Below are 16,054 nucleotides of genomic sequence, written 5' to 3' on the forward strand. Positions count from 1 at the left end.
TATCCAGTGGCGTAGCGTGGGTTGTCAGCACCCGGGGCAAGGCAAGTAATTTGCGCCCCTAACCCGTGGATTTGCGCCCCCTAACCCTAACCCCCAGATGTTGCGCCTGGTGCGGCCGGCCCCCCCTGCACCCCCCACACTACGTCACTGCATGTATCTACATTCCTACTACAAGCATTAATTACACACATACACTTCTGACTGAAAAGGAGTAAACAAGTGAAACAGTATGTTTGAATATAAAATTTATGTAGAAAAAAAGTTGCAATAAGACACAGCCTTCTCGTAACTTCTTGCAATTGTCTTCAGTCACCTGAACGATGTTGGACAAAAGTCACTTCCCAATGAACTTAGGTGGCCGTTTCTCTATGAAAGCTGCCATCCCTTCCTCCCGGTCTCTCGTAGGGATATTCTGTATATAAAAGACAGAAACACCAATTAATACTATAGTTCCTAATTGCCACCATCCTTGGGGGGGGGGGAGTATACAAACATATCCCTTAACTCTTTCCTTTATGAAGTAAGTGAGTAACAGATGTAGAGTGCTCAGTCTGCTGATCCCATCACATCTATTTTTCCGATCAATATCATCATCATAGTGGTGTGTAAATGTATTACACATTACAGCTCTCAACTGATGAATCCTGAGCAGCCTTATTAGATGCTCTGAGTGTACAGCTGTTTGTAGAGGGATGCTAGAAACAATGCTCTCAGGTAAGAACTGAGGAAAGTCAAACATTCCAAGGAAGTTTCTGAGTGCAGTTCCACCTTTTGGAGCCAAATCATAGAAGCATTTGACTCTTCTCACTGATCTTCAGAATGAGAAGTGTTTCACAGCTGAGCACTTTAATATGCATAAAGTGAACACTTAAGTGGGGGAAAGCAGGGTTTAATTAAAGGCTTGCTTACCTGGGCATAACACATTCTTTCAATAGCCATACCGGAGGCAATATCCACCTGGAAAGAGAGAAATCTTAATTGCATGTGAGAAAGAACGCACCTAGAATAATAGCAATTTTGCAAGATGCAAGTTTAACAATAGAGCACTATCATGACAGACTTGATGAAGTGACTGAAAGGTATCAGTCTTCACCATTATGTTAAAATGAGTAACTGCACTTTAAACAGCAAGGGTCGTGGGCCTTAGAGACTAACATGTAGTAAAAGCTTTTTGTGGACTAGGAACCCCTTCATCAGATAGAAGCTGTTGAAGCTGCTGTCACAACAGGTCCTTTAGTTTTTTAAGGTACTAAAAAACAGACTAATAAGGTTACCTCTCTGGACCCTACCTTATATGTGCCCAATATAATCCTGTCTTTGCTTAAACAAAACAAATATCTGCCTCACTGTTGCTTGTATTGCTGTCCACCTGTTTTTACAGGCAATATTTAATTGGGTGGAAGTGAAGAAATGACAGGCCTGAGGAAAAGCATAGGAGGGAGAAGGAAGGAACCAAGGACAAACAGCTTCTAATGAGTTATGCTACAAATGAGTTATGCCACTCTAGAAGCAACTTTTGGCGGGGTACTGCTGGTTTAATAATGAACTGTAACAAAGACGGTTATAAAAAGCCTACTTTACCTCACTCCCTTTGTTTATAGCCACTTTTCCCATTTTCACAGCTATGGGAGCCTTTAAAGAGAAGATATATATATATATATATGTATTTATATATATAATTTCCATTTATGAATTGCTTCCGATGAAACATCTCAAATTGATCAACAAAAACAAATCATTTCACCTACATTCCAATGCAGAGACAAACTTCTGTGAGTAATTGGAAACACACAGTCATGCTCCATCCCCCAGTCTAGTTCCTGACTGAGTGCCTTATTGAGGACTAAGAGCTCCAAAGTATACCAGCATACGATGAGTCTCTTGTAGATCCAAAATGGTATCATTAGAGATGGGGATAGTTAACACTATACAGAAAGTATGCACAATGTTATCCAAATATCTGTCTGTACCAGTTTTTAAACGAACAGCAAACTAGCTTAATTTTACAGATGACATCAAATTATTTAGAAAGGCAGAAACTAAAGAATTCTAACCTGGTTTACTTTGCAACAGATTCAATGTATTACATAAAGCAACCTTGACATTACTTGGCAAATGCAATGATATACTGACCCGAGGAACAATCTCTTCAGCCAAAGCCAGCGCTCTTTGGTAAGCTGCATCCCCTTCTTCATTCTGTGGCACTACATGATTAACTAAACCTATTGAGAACGCCTCTTGTCCATCAATCTGTCTGCCAGTAAAAATTAGTTCTTTAGCACGGCTTAGTCCAATACAGCGTGGTAGGCGCTGGGTTCCACCTAGACAGGAAAAAACACCAAATCCACAACATACTTTAAAAAGGATGCACATCTTTATGGTTTCCATGCTTAAACTATACAGTCGTTTTTTTCGAACAGTCGTGGTTTTCAAACAGCTTAGTTCTCGAATGTTTTGGCTCCCAAACGCCACAAACCCGGAAGTCAGTGTTCCGGTTTTCAAACGTTTTTGGAAGTCAAACGGACTTCCGGAATGGATTCCGTTCAAGAACCAAGGTACGACTGTAGTGCTATAGTTCAGAGATGGGGAACCTGCGGCTGTGGTTGGACTCCCATTATCCCTGTCATGGGACTGGTGATAGTTGGGAATTCAACCACAGCTGGAGGGCATGTTTGTTTGTTTGTTTTAAGTAAGTGAAAAATGAGATTGTGGAAAAGCTATTAAGTTCTGCCTCAGAGACTGAATTTCCACAATGTAATATCGTAAAATCTTCAAATTCCCTCTCTATATAGTGTCTAAATGTTGTAGTACTCCAAAATAGCTGGGATTTAGTTTACATTTCAGGAAATATTTGTAGCTACAGATGAAAAATTACTAGGAGGAGATGCAGCATTCCTTTGCTGGGATGAACTGTTAACCGGCGAAGTGACTGAGATGTCAGGCTGCCAGTCTTTAAAATTATATTGCTCTGTCACCTAAGGTCAAAATGGTAAGTATAGAAGCATTTCTGTTTTAAAACTGGAGAAGGGAGTATTCACATATCCAATTTCTTTTTTTAAAAAAGGAAAAACAAAGATCAGATCTTGCTTAAATAACTGGCAGAACTAGGGAGGGGTTTTGGGACTGCTGGGATGTTTTAGCTTAATTATAGCATTATTACCTCACAATAGGACACATAATTAATGTAAAAGCAGCAAAAAAAAGTGGATGAAGCTACACTACCTGCACCAGGAAAGAGTCCTCTTGTTGTTTCAATCAAGCCCATCTTAGCCGACGATGCTGATTTATAACAAGAACACAACAAGGGGAGAAGCTACATTAGCACATAGTACAGTGTCAACGTGCTTTAAAGCACTAAATGTTAGCACTTGGAATTTTAGCACAAGGGAATATCTCCAATTGCCAACTTTAAGTGTCATTGCAGTGAGAGTAGAAGACCCCGGTTGTGCTGGTGGACTCACCTGCCACTCGGAGATCACAAGCTAGTGCCAGTTCCAAGCCCCCACCCAATGCATGGCCTTCTATGGCAGCAATGGTAGGCATTGGCAGAGCAGCTGTAAAAATTAAATAGCAAGACATTCAGTGCAGCACCATTTACAATAGTTGGTAAATCTATCCAAGATAGCATAGTGATGAATGGGGAGACTTAATATGAATTAGGCCTTTATTTTTTAAAAGTTAGTTTAGCCTACACAAACAGGGTTGTTTCATTAAATGTTTGTCTTTGAAGCAGTTCTAGGCAACATTTAGGAATTTCAGACAGAAGAAAGAAGTAACTCCATATGAATTCAAATCTAACACCCTGATCTCAAATACTTGGAAGCAATGCTTCATTTAAATGAATGCAACATTGTTCTAGATGTGTTTAGGCTTGAAGAGAGTTCAGTCCTGCAGCGTGCTGCTTCACCAGCATATTTCCTGTGGGGGATATGCTGTATAAGCAAGCCCCATGCGTAAACTGTTGGCAGGTAGGCGGGACCACTTACCTGTGACCTGACATGATGTCAGATGACTGACAAGTGAGTTGTCCCTCCTACCTGTCAAAGTCAGGCCCTGAAGGTAAAAGTAAAGGTACCCCGACCGTTAGGTCCAGTCGTGAAGGACTCTGGGGTTGCGGCACTCGTCTCACTTTACTGGCCGAGGGAGCCGACATACAGCTTTCGGGTCATGTGGCCAGCATGACTAAGCCGCTTCTGGCGAACCAGAGCAGCGCACGGAAACGCCGTTTACATTCCTGCCGGAGCGGTACCTATTTATCTACTTGCACTTTGACAAGCTTTCGAACTGCTAGGCGGGCAGGAGCAGGGACCAAGCAACGAGAGCTCACCCCGTCGTGGGGATTCGAACCTCTGATCGGCAAGCCCTAGGCTCTGTGGTTTAGACCACAGCGCCACCCGCGTCCCTTTGATCTGGCCTACTGAGTCAAAAAGCTTCCCCAACCCTGTTAAAAAGACAATCACATGCTAAGGAGTTCACGATGAGGTACTTACCAATGCCATTCATTAAGCTTCTGAGCCTCTGAACAAAATGGTCAGTTTCAGTATTGCTCATCTTAGCACGCTCTTTTAAGTCAGCACCTGAATTTACAACAGCAGAAGGCAGTTGGGGGGATAGAGAAAGGAAACACAATGGGTTCAACAGCAGTGCTTCAATGCATTAGTAACTGCCCTGTAAAATACAATGCAGCTCAATCCCTTGTAAAGGCAAACATACCTAATTCTGTGTAGGATTAGGTTGTGATAGTGACAACTTGCAATTTGGTTTCAGGAAGCCTTGTTAGCTTTGGCAGTCTATTAATCAATTTTGACAGAATAATGCATACATGTTCCATTCTCCTCCTACATAATTGATATACCCTAATAGAAAACTCAAATGCCCAGTGTCAATTACATATATTAATTGCTATCATGTTTGTCCTATATTTCACAAGGTTCAAACGATCTCAGCACAGTGTAGAAATCAAGATGTTCTGGAATTTAAAGTTTGCACCGCTGCTGGTAATAGAATGCCAGGAACATGAATGAGGATGAGATACGATGAGAAAAGAAGTAAAACTACCCCCCCCCAAAAAAACACCCTATCTTTATACCTAATAGTAAGAATAATTCAGCTTTTAGGTTTAGAGGCAGCAATTTCTGTAATCACAAGGATACACAAGACACAACAAATACATATTAAATCCAGTGGGGGAAAACATATTATTGGTGGGCTATAATTGCTTAAAATCTATTTATTGTCCTTATTCATATATATATATATATATATATATGCCTCTGATTTTCTTAAATCAGAGAATGCCTCTACCCACCTGCACAAAAAACGCCTTTCACTTTGCTCTTAATTATCACCACGCGAATACTCTCATCAAAATGGAGAACTTCAAGGGTTTCAAACAGCTGAGCGGGAGAGAGTGGGTGCAACATCAGATTTCAATTAATAGAAAATTCTACCAGTTCATTTGATTTATTATGCGACCATTGCTGAGTACTGAACTGAAAAAATGAAATCGTAAGTACACACAAACTTGTTAAGCGGATCAAATATTCAGCATGCTGATAGACTGGCTTGTATCCAAATAAGTTTTACTCAGTTTTACTCACTGACATTAATGGACCTAAGTTAGTCATATTCAGTCATGTCTGTGTGCCTATTCTGAGTAGGACTAGCATTGGTTACAACCCATTGTGTTGCTATTATAAGCATTTCCATGCAAAGTATGTAAATATTAGGCTCTATCCTGCAGATACAGGTTGCAAACCTATCTATATCAAGGATGGAAAAGCTGGTCCTCCAGGCACAAGAGCCAACTCTTAGGGGCCGAGGTTCCTTTGCCCTCTCCCCCCCCCCCCCGTTGATGGGCATTGCCATTCAAATGCTGTGTATGCACCGCGTCTTGTGGTTATGTGGGGCAGGGCTTACCCAATATTTTATTCAAGTTAGCACCACTGCAGGGATCACTGGACTACAGCTCCCATACCCAATTATTGTGCATGCTATCGCTGTTATTCACACCTATCTGGGAGTAATCCCTATTTAATTCAATGGGACTTACTTCTTATTAGGTATGTATAGGACTGTGCTGTTTGTCTCCACTTCAAAAACTCTAGGTTCTACGAAGGTCTAAGAAGCTACTAAGTTACCTGGGACCCCAATACAAATACAAATATCATCTGTACGATGGAAGACAATCTTCACTCACCTCATCCACGAACACTTTCCCCAGTGAATTTCTGGCATGTGGTCTGTTCATCAGAATTTCTGCAATACCTGTACTCCAAAATAAAATAAAGAACTCTTTTTCATTTATTGTTTAGAGGTAGTTCCATTTCTTATTGTTGATTTTAAACGTTTAAGCCACTTTTCAGCCAGAGCTTTCAAGGCAGCTTACAATACTCCAGGGTGTGTGGAATGCAAATGAGAGGGACACAAACCCAGTGACCAAGGCTAAGCTTAGCCCAGAGACAGACCCAGTGGCCTTGCAGATGTTCTCGGAGCCACAACTTTTACCATCCTTGACCTTGGGCCGTTCTGGCTAGGGCTAATGGGAGTTACAGCATAGCATAGGAGCACAGCAAGCTGCATATGCTGAAATAGACCATTAGGCCTATCTAACTCAGTACTGTCTACTCTGGCTGCCTGCAGCTCTCACTGTTTTAGGCAGGAGTCTCTCCCAGCCCTTTCTGGAGATGCAGGGGGATTGAGCCCAGCCCTTTCTGCACGCAAGACAGATGCTCTGCCACTGAACTACATCCGAAAAGGCCTCAGGTTCCCCATCCCTGCTGTGTTTAGTGCAGCTTTTGCCACCCAGGTGCCAGGGAGTTGTAGTCCAAAACAACTGGAGATCAACAGGCGCAGCCTTCCCAAATGGATCTCTCATCTATTCCTGAAATGGGTTAGGCGGCTCCTTCAAGCTGCGACGCGCCCAATGGTGCCTTTCATGCACGGCTAATCTTTGTTTACTGGAAGGGTGTTGCCCACGAACAACGCTTGTGATTGGAGGACGGCAGCATAATTGATGGGGCTTCCCAGGTTTTGATAGAAGACTACAGTTGCTCTCTCTTCAGAGATGTTTAAGGAATCTTTGCAGGAGTTTTAATTTGTTCCAGCCTATTTTACTGCGGATTTAACCTCTGTCTTTTATAATTACAGTTGCAAACTTTTTAGTGATGATTTTCTTGCTTTATCTTTTTTTTTGGTAACGCTTTCTGAGGTTCAAGCGGCATCTATATTTTATGAAATCCATCCATCCACTTTCCATAGCCTCGCTGCAATCCTGCGCCTACTTACCTCGGAGTATAAGCCCCGTGGAACTCAGCGGGACTTATTTCCGAGTTAACAAGCAAACATGCCAAGGGCTGGACGGGACGGGAGGTTACCTCGTCCCTTGCAACAACTTACAGGAATAGCTACGACCCCCCGCCCCGGCCACGTCGTCTGCGAAGCTCCCGTTTATTGCAGAGCCGCCCTGGGCCTCCCCAACTGGGCCCGGACACCCTCAGGAGGCTGCTGGGCTCCACTCACCGCCTCCAGGCTCTCCGTGCACTTCGAGCAGGATCTCCTTTTTCCTCCCGGCAGACGCGGCTCTCTTGGGGATCTTGCCCCCTTCCCCGGGGGGCTGGGCGGGAAGCGTCCGCAGCAAGGCGGCTGCTCTGCCCAAGCGGAGCATCGCGATTCTATTTTTTTATTCGTGCTTGGAAGTCTGAAAGGAGCGGCGGCGGCGGATCGATTTCAGGCAGCGCTCACTCACTTCCTTGCAGCTGGAGCTGAGGACGAGTGGAAAGGCGCCGCCTCCTTGCCTGCTAACTGTTAAATTTGGGGGTCGAACCAAGGAAACAGCGTCTCTCTCTGCTATGTCGTGGCTTAAACGGGTGCAAGTTTACAGGGCAATGCTAACTACGGCTCCTCAGAAGCAAACCCTACTGAATTCAGTGGGGCTTACTCCCAGGCAAGTGGGGAAAACTATGGAATTGAACCTTCAAGAACCAACTTTTCTTTCCAAAGTTTTTGGCTTAGGATTTTCAAATCACCACCTTTGCAAAAACAACCTTCACAGAAGCTTAACCAGAAGGTTGGAGGGCAGGATTCCTGAGTTTGCAGGAGGTTGGACTAAATGACCCGCGGGACCCTTTCGGCTCTACAGTCTATGGTTCTTCTCAGGGCCGGATTAGGTTTGATGAGGCTCTAAACTACTGAAGGTAATAGGGCCCTTTATATGTCCAGCTGTCAACAACAAAGTGTCGCTGTTTTTTGTGTTGAATATATGCTATATGGGAAATTATGGACCTAATAGGTATCGAAAGCCATGCAACCAGTCCATGCAGAATGTAGGCACCCTATATATAGAAATGAGCAAACCAGTGATATTTTAGGGAACAGGCTAGCAGGCGGGGCCCATTACTTACATCATAGGAAACACAACACAAAACACTTGCTGCATGTAGGTTTTATTTTATTTCTTTTTTATCTTATATTTTGGAAATGTACATCCAGTTTTTTCCCCTTTAAATTTTTTGAGGGCCCCCAGTAGAGCGGGGCCCTAAGGTATAGCTTGTTTAGCTTATACGTAAATCCGGCACTGGTTCTTCTAGGTGTACAGTGGTACCTCGGGTTACATACTCTTCAGGTTACAGACTCCGCTAACCCAGAAATAGTACCTCGGGTTAAGAACTTTGCTTCAGGATGAGAACAGAAATTGCGCAGCGGCAGCAGGAGGCCCCATTAACTAAAGTGGTGCTTCAGGTTAAGAACAGTTTCAGGTTAAGAACGGACCTCCAGAACGAATTAAGTTCTTTACCTGAGGTACCACTGTATATGCAACCACTAATTTTCATCTTTCGTCCTGCACGATTGGTGCTTGTCGATTCAGACACACTGTTGCTTTAAGAGCGCGGGGGGCGGAGCGATAATCTCAACGCGGCCCCGCCCCTGCCGTCGACCTTTGGCTGGAACCTCCCCCCCTCCAGTCCAACAACCCGTGCGCGAGTGCCAGGGAGGAGAAAGAGGACTCGCGCTCGTCTTCTGGTGGTCGTCGGGCTAGCAGTTGGGGGCGCAGGGCGATCCTGAGCAACGGCCATGGCTCCGTCCCGGCTAGGAAGGAGGGTGTTTGTGGTGGGAGTCGGCATGACTAAGGTACTGGATGGGTTGCTCTGTTGAGAAAGGAGTGCAGGGGAGGGGAATGAGAGCGCCTAGAGTTGCTCCCCTTTTCAGGCTGCACCTCATTTCCACCCCTCCCAAGAAACTGCGTGGTCTGCATGGCTTCCAACCCCCTGTTTTAGCCTTGCAATAACCCTGCAAGGTAGGTTGGGTCAACCGGTAGAGTCTTCCCAGCGCTGCCACCCCTGTGTTGGGGAAGACTAATTGAAAGGGGGGAATATTATGACAGTGTGAGTGACAATTTCCCCCTTGCTTTCAGTAGGAAACCAGAAGGTTCACTGGAGAAAAGAGAATGCTGTGAATGTTAGTTGACAAGGCAGGGATCCACTGAAATAAATGCAAGCCGACAAACAAAGCAAGGAAAGGCTCATTGGAGGGAAAGAGTATAGGTATAGGCTCTGTTGACAGGGGGCAAGGGGAAATTATGGGGAACAATAGTCAGGGTCCCCAAAAGACTGGAATGTGCATATGACAGTTGCTTATACTAAATTAACCAAATTCATACATGGCTTTTGCCACAGGTACAATGCCTGATATCCAACTAAATCATACTAAAGCACACCTATTGTAACTCACAGAAACAAATTAACTATTTTTTTAGTGGCTGTGCTCTGAATATGGCTAACATTAGGGATTGCCCACTATCTGGGATGAGACATAAAACATCTCTGTATCTCTTTGTCACTGACTTTTAATAAAGTCTGAGATACTTCTAATTTTATTTTGCTGCTTTATTGTCTGACTTGATTGTTTTCAATGCTATTTCCATGTGGGTGTATATGCATGCGGGTCGGTGGGTATATATTATTTGTGCAAATTTGTTACTGTAGCTGCCTTGATGCAAAGTGGAAAAAACGTGATAGAATTACCGTAACTGTAACAATAAATAAATAAATAAAACCACTTCAGAAAGTTTCTATTAGAAGATTAATATGGAAGAGACTAGAGCAGGCTTCCTCAACCTCGCCCCTCCAAATGTTTTTGGCCTACAACTCCCATGATCCCTAGCTAGCAGGACCAGTGGTCAGGGATGATGGGAATTGTAGTCTCAAAACATCTGGAGGGCTGAGGTTGAGGAAGCCTGGACTAGAGACTGAGTCTGAAGGGCCCCTTCCACATGAACGGGCGAAGTTTCTTTTCACAGGCATAATATTTAGCTCCAGACCTCTCTCCTTTGCTCTAAGCATTCGTATGATTCCTCATTCTAAGTGTTACCTATTGGTCTGGTATATGTCAGGTTAGCATATAAAAAACGAGGAATGTCACAACCTCTTGGAAGATAAGTTGATAGCTTATGCAACAGCTGAGCAAGGACCTTTGGGACTGTTAGCTACTTGTGGCACAGACCTGCATTCTTGTTACGTTGTAAAGTGCCAGGTATTTTAATGGCATTACCACTAGTGCATCAAAAGATAAACAAAAATGTTGTAGCTTAACAGAGAGATCCTGTCTTCCTTCTAGCACCATGATTTTTTTCTTTAGCAAAGCTTCAGGAATTTTTAACATATAATTTGTTTGCACCACAATATATATAGCTGAATTTGTGTAATGGCAAGTGGCTATATTAAAATATGATAAGATCTGAGAAGGCATTTACCATGCGCATGTGTAGTGTGCACTTCCTAGGCCTTTCACTCTGCAGAATTTGTGTGATTAGAAGTTATATGAGTACGAATGTGAGGAAAATAGACTTGCTTTTTTTAATTTTAAAAAAAATGCTTTTCTTTCTAACAGTTTGAAAAGCCTGGGTCTCGTGAAAATTTTGATTATCCCGACATGGCTAAAGAAGCAGGTTGGTTCATCATAATGGGGTCTGGCTCACAACTTATACTGCACTGGGGGAAGGGGGCAGTGTCCTAGAGAAAACTGAGCACTTTGAGGGGTCTGGAGAAGGCGTGGCTCAGCTGCTGTGCCAGTACATTGCAATGCTGCTGTGAGAGCAGTTGCAACAGCCCTTGGCAAGGAGCCATAGGCCTAGGAAGGCCTATTGCTTGGCCAATTGTTGCTACCAGTGAAGGAGTTTTGCCAGGTGTGTCTGGGTGTTGTCAGGGTTTGGCAGCGTAGGATAACATCAGGGAGGTGGCGAGGATTGCCCTGGCTAGAGTAGCATAAATGTTTATGTAAAACAATCTGTTTTTTAACTTTCTTGAAAACTCACTTTAAGTGTGCACTGGTGTCTGCAACGATGAACCCGTCATTAGAGTATTGGTGGGGAACCTCCCCCCCCCAGCCCCGTGAGAGCTAATTAGGCCTGCTAGGCCTCTGTTGTTGTTAATTTATATACTGCCCTTCACAGAACAGTTTGCAACATAAAAAAATACAAATTTGGTCTGCTAAACTGTTTTGGCCAAGCCATACCCAGTTGCCCTACACTTTATATCAGGTGTAGAGCAGGTAAAGCTGTGACTAGGCCAGAAGGGGGTTTGCAAGCACCACTGGTCAGCTGATCAATGGCGCCTGCAAAGCCCTACGTATGACACTTTGCAAGCGCCGACAGAGAGCTGATTACTGTGGCTTGCATAGAGTTTGCAGTGCTTTGCAAGGCCCAACCATCAGTTGACCTGGAGAAGAGGAGGTTAAGGGGTGATATGATAGCCATGTTCAAATATATAAAAGGATGTCACATAGAGGAGGGAGAAAGGTTGTTTCCTGCTGCTCCAGAGAAGCGGACACGGAGCAATGGATCCAAACTACAAGAAAGAAGATTCCACCTGAACATTAGGAAGAACTTCCTGACAGTAAGAGCTGTTCGACAGTGGAATTTGCTGTCAAGGAGTGTGGTGGAGTCTCCTTCTTTGGAGGTCTTTAAGCAGAGGCTTGACAACCATATGTCAGGAGTGCTCTGATGGTGTTTCCTGCTTGGCAGGGGGTTGGACTCGATGGCCCTTGTGGTCTCTTCCAACTCTATGATTCTGTGATTCTAGGGTTTGCATATCACTATTTACTCTAATGATTAGAAAAGAGCTTTCCAAACTTTTCATGTTGATGACACACTTTTTAGACATGCGTCGCAACACAGTAGTTCAGTTTTGCTAACAAACCGGAGGTTAAACTAACCCCTTTCCAGCCCAGGGAGTTGCTGAGGGAATGTTCACACCACATATAGCAGCCGACACACTAACGTGCCGCGACACAGTTTGGAAAGCTCTGAATTAGATTATAATTTCGGATTTGTTTAAGAAATAAATTCATTTCTTTCAAGAAAAGAAGCCCTACAAGACTTGAGCACTGCAGTGTGAAAGTCCAAGGGCTGATTATAATCTGCTGCTCTGTGGGGAAACCCCTGCAAGCACATCCCAGCTATCTGCGAATGTGCATACAGTAATAAGTGACCTGAAGTTACACAGGTGCAGCTGCCTATCATTGGCAGTGATTTCTGTAATTCCAACAGTTTGACAAAACCTTTGCCAGTTACTATGGTGCTATGTGAGCTGTATCCATGTACAGTGGTACCTCGGGTTAAGTACTTAATTCGTTCTGCAGGTCCGTTCTGAACCTGAAACTGTTCTTAACCTGAAGCACCACTTTAGCTAATGGGGCCTCCTGCTGCTGCTGTGCCGCCACAGCACGATTTCTATTCTTATCCTGAAACAAAGTTCTTAACCTGAAGCACTATTTCTGGGTTAGCGGAGTCTGTAACATGAAGCGTATGTAACGTGAAGCGTATGTAACCCGAGGTACCACTGTACACCTAACTCCAATGACTTGGTAACCCTATGAATGTGTCCCTTGAGGCAGCTGGGGCTATTTCAAAGAACATCAGGTACTGTATCTTGCCTGAACTGGCCCAAGTCTTGTAAAATGTAATCCGTTTAGGAGTACAGAAGTGTACTTGCAATCCATTTGCTTTTCAAATGTACCTCTTGAAATGGAGTCCATCAGTGTTTTGATTTGTTATTTAAATACCCACTGAAAGATTTAGTAACTTTTTTTTTCAAATGTTCAGGTCAGAAGGCTCTTGCTGATGCAGGTGTCCCTTATTCTTCTGTGGAGCAGGCATGTGTGGGCTATGTTTATGGTAAGTAATGCTACTGTTAAGACCTCAACGCTTCGCTTCCTGGGCTTCATCTGCCACTCTTAATGTCTGCTTGTTAACCTAATGCATCACTGAGGCAGCGGTTTTTCTGTTCTGTCATTAACTGCTAGCTGTGGCATTTAAACTGCTCTGAGATTGGATGGCGGGGACAGGATTTGACAAATTTATATAACCATATTGGCATTTCTAAGTGTCTTGTGTCTTGTATGGTTGTAGGGGTAAGATGAATCTCTTATTCTAGTTTTTTCAGCTTGTGTCTGGTGATAAAATAGGAAAGGCTAGACTCTTAGTTTTAAATGGCATAAAATACGTGGAAATCAATTTAACCCTATACCTTTTTATTTGTAACTGCATAGGCAGCTGATTATGAAAAGCTTGCCTGAGAAAATATACTTGCTTATGGGCTCTTGAACACTAAATGGATGTACGGTATTGTTAAATATTAAAAACAGAATGAGTGGCCCTCTAGGGTTTTAGTCTGGAGTCTTCTCAGCCTTACCTGGAGATACCTAGGATTGAATTTTCCTGTCATAGTGCTAAGAGGTTTGGAGTACTTTAACAGCTCCAGAAGGAGGATAGAGAATGCAATGCTCCCCTGGCCAGTTGTGTGATTCTGCATCTTCTTTTTCATTATAAAGGTGATTCAACCTGTGGTCAGCGAGCCATTTATCATAGTTTGGGGCTAACGGGTATTCCTATTATGAATGTGAACAACAACTGCTCTACTGGATCAACTGCTTTGTTCATGGCCAGACAATTGGTCCAGGGAGGTGAGTTCTGTTTTAGTTCCTACTGCAAATGCATATGGGCTTAGTGTTATCAGTTCCATCACTATAGGAAATTTAAAAGCCAGCTTTTAGCATGCTGTGGAATATTTTCAGCCAAATGTTTGAAAAGCTTGGCTGCAGGTCCAGGCCTCCTGCCTGGATTCAAGTGTATAATATGAAATTATGGGTTTTGTTTTGTTTTGTTTAAAAAAATAACATCTACAGTGTAAAGTATTCAATAACTTGTATTTAAGGTATGGCTAACTGTGTCCTGGCTCTTGGATTTGAGAAGATGGCAAGAGGGTCCCTTTCATCTCAAGTAAGTATTGAAGCAATTTTAATGCATTGAAACCAAAGTCAATTTTGCCTGGCATATTTGGGAAACAGATAGGATCATTCCAACTCTCCTTATTCAAATACATCATTTGCAAAATGAAGAAGAAGAAAGCCGTGTATGTAATGATGTATCATCTACACAAGGCATTTACATAAAAAACATTTACTAGGAAATTAAGAGGTTTCTCAGTATCCATTTCCTTTTGGCACTGGGCAAACTCACTATAGCAGAAGGAATACAGGATTTTCTCTGCTCTTGAAACTGACTGTAACCTTCACCGCACCATTTACAGCTGTGAATGCTGTAGGTCCTGCTGAGTGGTGCTTTTGTGCCACAAGGGCAGAATAGATTTTTAAAATAAAATAAGTAAATATTGTAAGCTGCTGCCCTGAGTAGCTTTTTTGTACTTGTAAAGTGCCATACTTCATGAAGGAACTTGACAGTCATGTCATAACTACTACAGTGGTACCTCTGGTTACAGACGCTTCAGGTTACAGACTCCTCTAACCCAGAAATAGTACCTTGGGTTAAGAACTTTGCTTCAGGATGAGAACAGAAATCATGCGGCAGCACGGCGGCAGCGGGAGGCCCCATTAGCTAAAGTGGTGCTTCAGGTTAAGAACAGTTTCAGGTTAAGAATGGACCTCCAGAATGAATTAAGTTCTTAACCTGAGATACCACTGTATTTAGAAACACATTTACAAAGAGCATAACAAAGTATTGCATACAGTGGTTCTTAACGGCAAGATGGAACATGTGGCGACATGGGTTTGTGTGTAGTAATTCTTACTATTCTAATGTTCCTTCCTATAGCATTGCCCAATCTCTAGAGCCTTCTCACCGATTCCTTCAGCTTTCTTCTCATTCTCTAACAACCCTTATATTCAAAGCCACAGCTTCCCACCCCCGTCAAATGTGTGTGATATCTACTGTTTCCACAAAGCACATAGTTAAACAACGGAATTTGCTCCACAGGAGGTAGTGCTGACCAACAATTTGCATGACTTTAAGAGAGGTTTAGAGGAATTCATGGAGGATAGGACTATCAATGGCTACTAGGCATGGTGTCTATGCTGTGCCTCCACTGTTTGATGCGGTGTGCCTCTGAATACCAGTTGCTGGAAACCACAGGAGGGGAGAGTGATCTCGCACTCAGCTCCTGCTTGTGGACTTCCGATGAGCCACTGTAAGGATGCTGGACTAGATGGGCCTTTGACCTGATCCAGAAGGGTGTTTTGTACAGTGGTACCTCGGGTTAAGAACTTAATTCATTCTGGAGGTCTGTTCTTAACCTGAGGTACCACTTTAGCTAATGGGGCCTCCCGCTGCCGCCGCCCCATTTCTGTTCTCATCCTGAAGCAAAGTTCTTAACCCGAGGTACTGTTTCTGGGTTAGCTGAGTCTGTAACCTAAAGCGTCTGTAACCTGAAGCGTCTGTAACCCGAGGTACCACTGTATGTGTGTGTAGTGAAACCTTTCATAAATCTGGTGTTCTATTCTTGAGGCCCATGCCATTTTTTAAGCAGATTTTTGTTCGTAAGGTTTTTTGGGTTTTTTAAAGGGTGAAAATTATAAATAGAGGCCACTCTAAAAACCCTGAACTTGCAGGAAACTTGGGAAATTTGGTTTGTAGTGTAGTCTCATGCAGCTTGGGTGGTCCCAATGTTTCAAGCAAATTGGTTCTGTACGTTCAGAAGGAAGGCTTTGAAAACGATGCATTGAAAATGCTAGGGGGTTCTTGCAGTATTTTCTTCCTCTCTTG

General features: G+C 43.4%; 2 protein-coding genes and 1 long non-coding RNA gene across 3 annotated transcripts in view; 2 read left to right on the plus strand and 1 right to left on the minus strand.

The window, feature by feature from the left end:
• Positions 1 to 230: 230 nt before the first annotated feature.
• Positions 231 to 8,097, minus strand: ECHDC2 (enoyl-CoA hydratase domain containing 2). The gene is made up of 10 exons (XM_081010446.1): positions 7,522 to 8,097; positions 6,200 to 6,267; positions 5,309 to 5,396; positions 4,491 to 4,577; positions 3,462 to 3,554; positions 3,223 to 3,279; positions 2,134 to 2,321; positions 1,582 to 1,632; positions 910 to 957; positions 231 to 412 (listed from the first exon to the last, which is right to left on the minus strand). The coding sequence occupies exons 1-10, from the start codon at positions 7,664 to 7,666 to the stop codon at positions 335 to 337; spliced, it is 903 nt and encodes a 300-aa protein (XP_080866572.1). The 5' UTR covers positions 7,667 to 8,097; the 3' UTR covers positions 231 to 334.
• Positions 8,098 to 8,959: 862 nt separating this feature from the next.
• SCP2 (sterol carrier protein 2) overlaps positions 8,960 to 16,054 on the plus strand; it is a 28,758-nt gene continuing 21,663 nt past the window's right edge. Inside the window, exons 1-5 of the mRNA XM_081010445.1 lie at positions 8,960 to 9,129; positions 10,888 to 10,945; positions 13,100 to 13,171; positions 13,828 to 13,959; positions 14,211 to 14,275. Coding sequence (XP_080866571.1) covers positions 9,073 to 9,129; positions 10,888 to 10,945; positions 13,100 to 13,171; positions 13,828 to 13,959; positions 14,211 to 14,275 — 384 coding nt within the window. The 5' untranslated portion in view covers positions 8,960 to 9,072. The remainder of the gene's footprint in view (positions 9,130 to 10,887; positions 10,946 to 13,099; positions 13,172 to 13,827; positions 13,960 to 14,210; positions 14,276 to 16,054) is intronic.
• Positions 14,288 to 15,875, plus strand: LOC308479674. Its single transcript, XR_013987783.1, has 2 exons — positions 14,288 to 14,758; positions 14,984 to 15,875. It is a non-coding gene; the product is annotated as an uncharacterized lncRNA (long non-coding RNA).

This window comes from Podarcis pityusensis, assembly GCF_964106645.2.
Source record: "Podarcis pityusensis genome assembly, chromosome: 6".
Classification (NCBI taxonomy): domain Eukaryota; kingdom Metazoa; phylum Chordata; class Lepidosauria; order Squamata; family Lacertidae; genus Podarcis; species Podarcis pityusensis.

Bases quoted from the DNA above. Each gene is read 5' to 3' on its own strand.
- ECHDC2 (XM_081010446.1), bottom strand. From the start codon at position 7,666: ATGCTCCGCTTGGGCAGAGCAGCCGCCTTGCTGCGGACGCTTCCCGCC. The intron at 5,397-6,199 runs GTGAGTGAAGAT...TCTCCCGCTCAG, and splicing joins GGAAAGTGTTCGTGGATGAG to CTGTTTGAAACCCTTGAAGT. The intron at 3,280-3,461 runs GTGAGTCCACCA...GTTATAAATCAG, and splicing joins TTGTGATCTCCGAGTGGCAG to CATCGTCGGCTAAGATGGGC.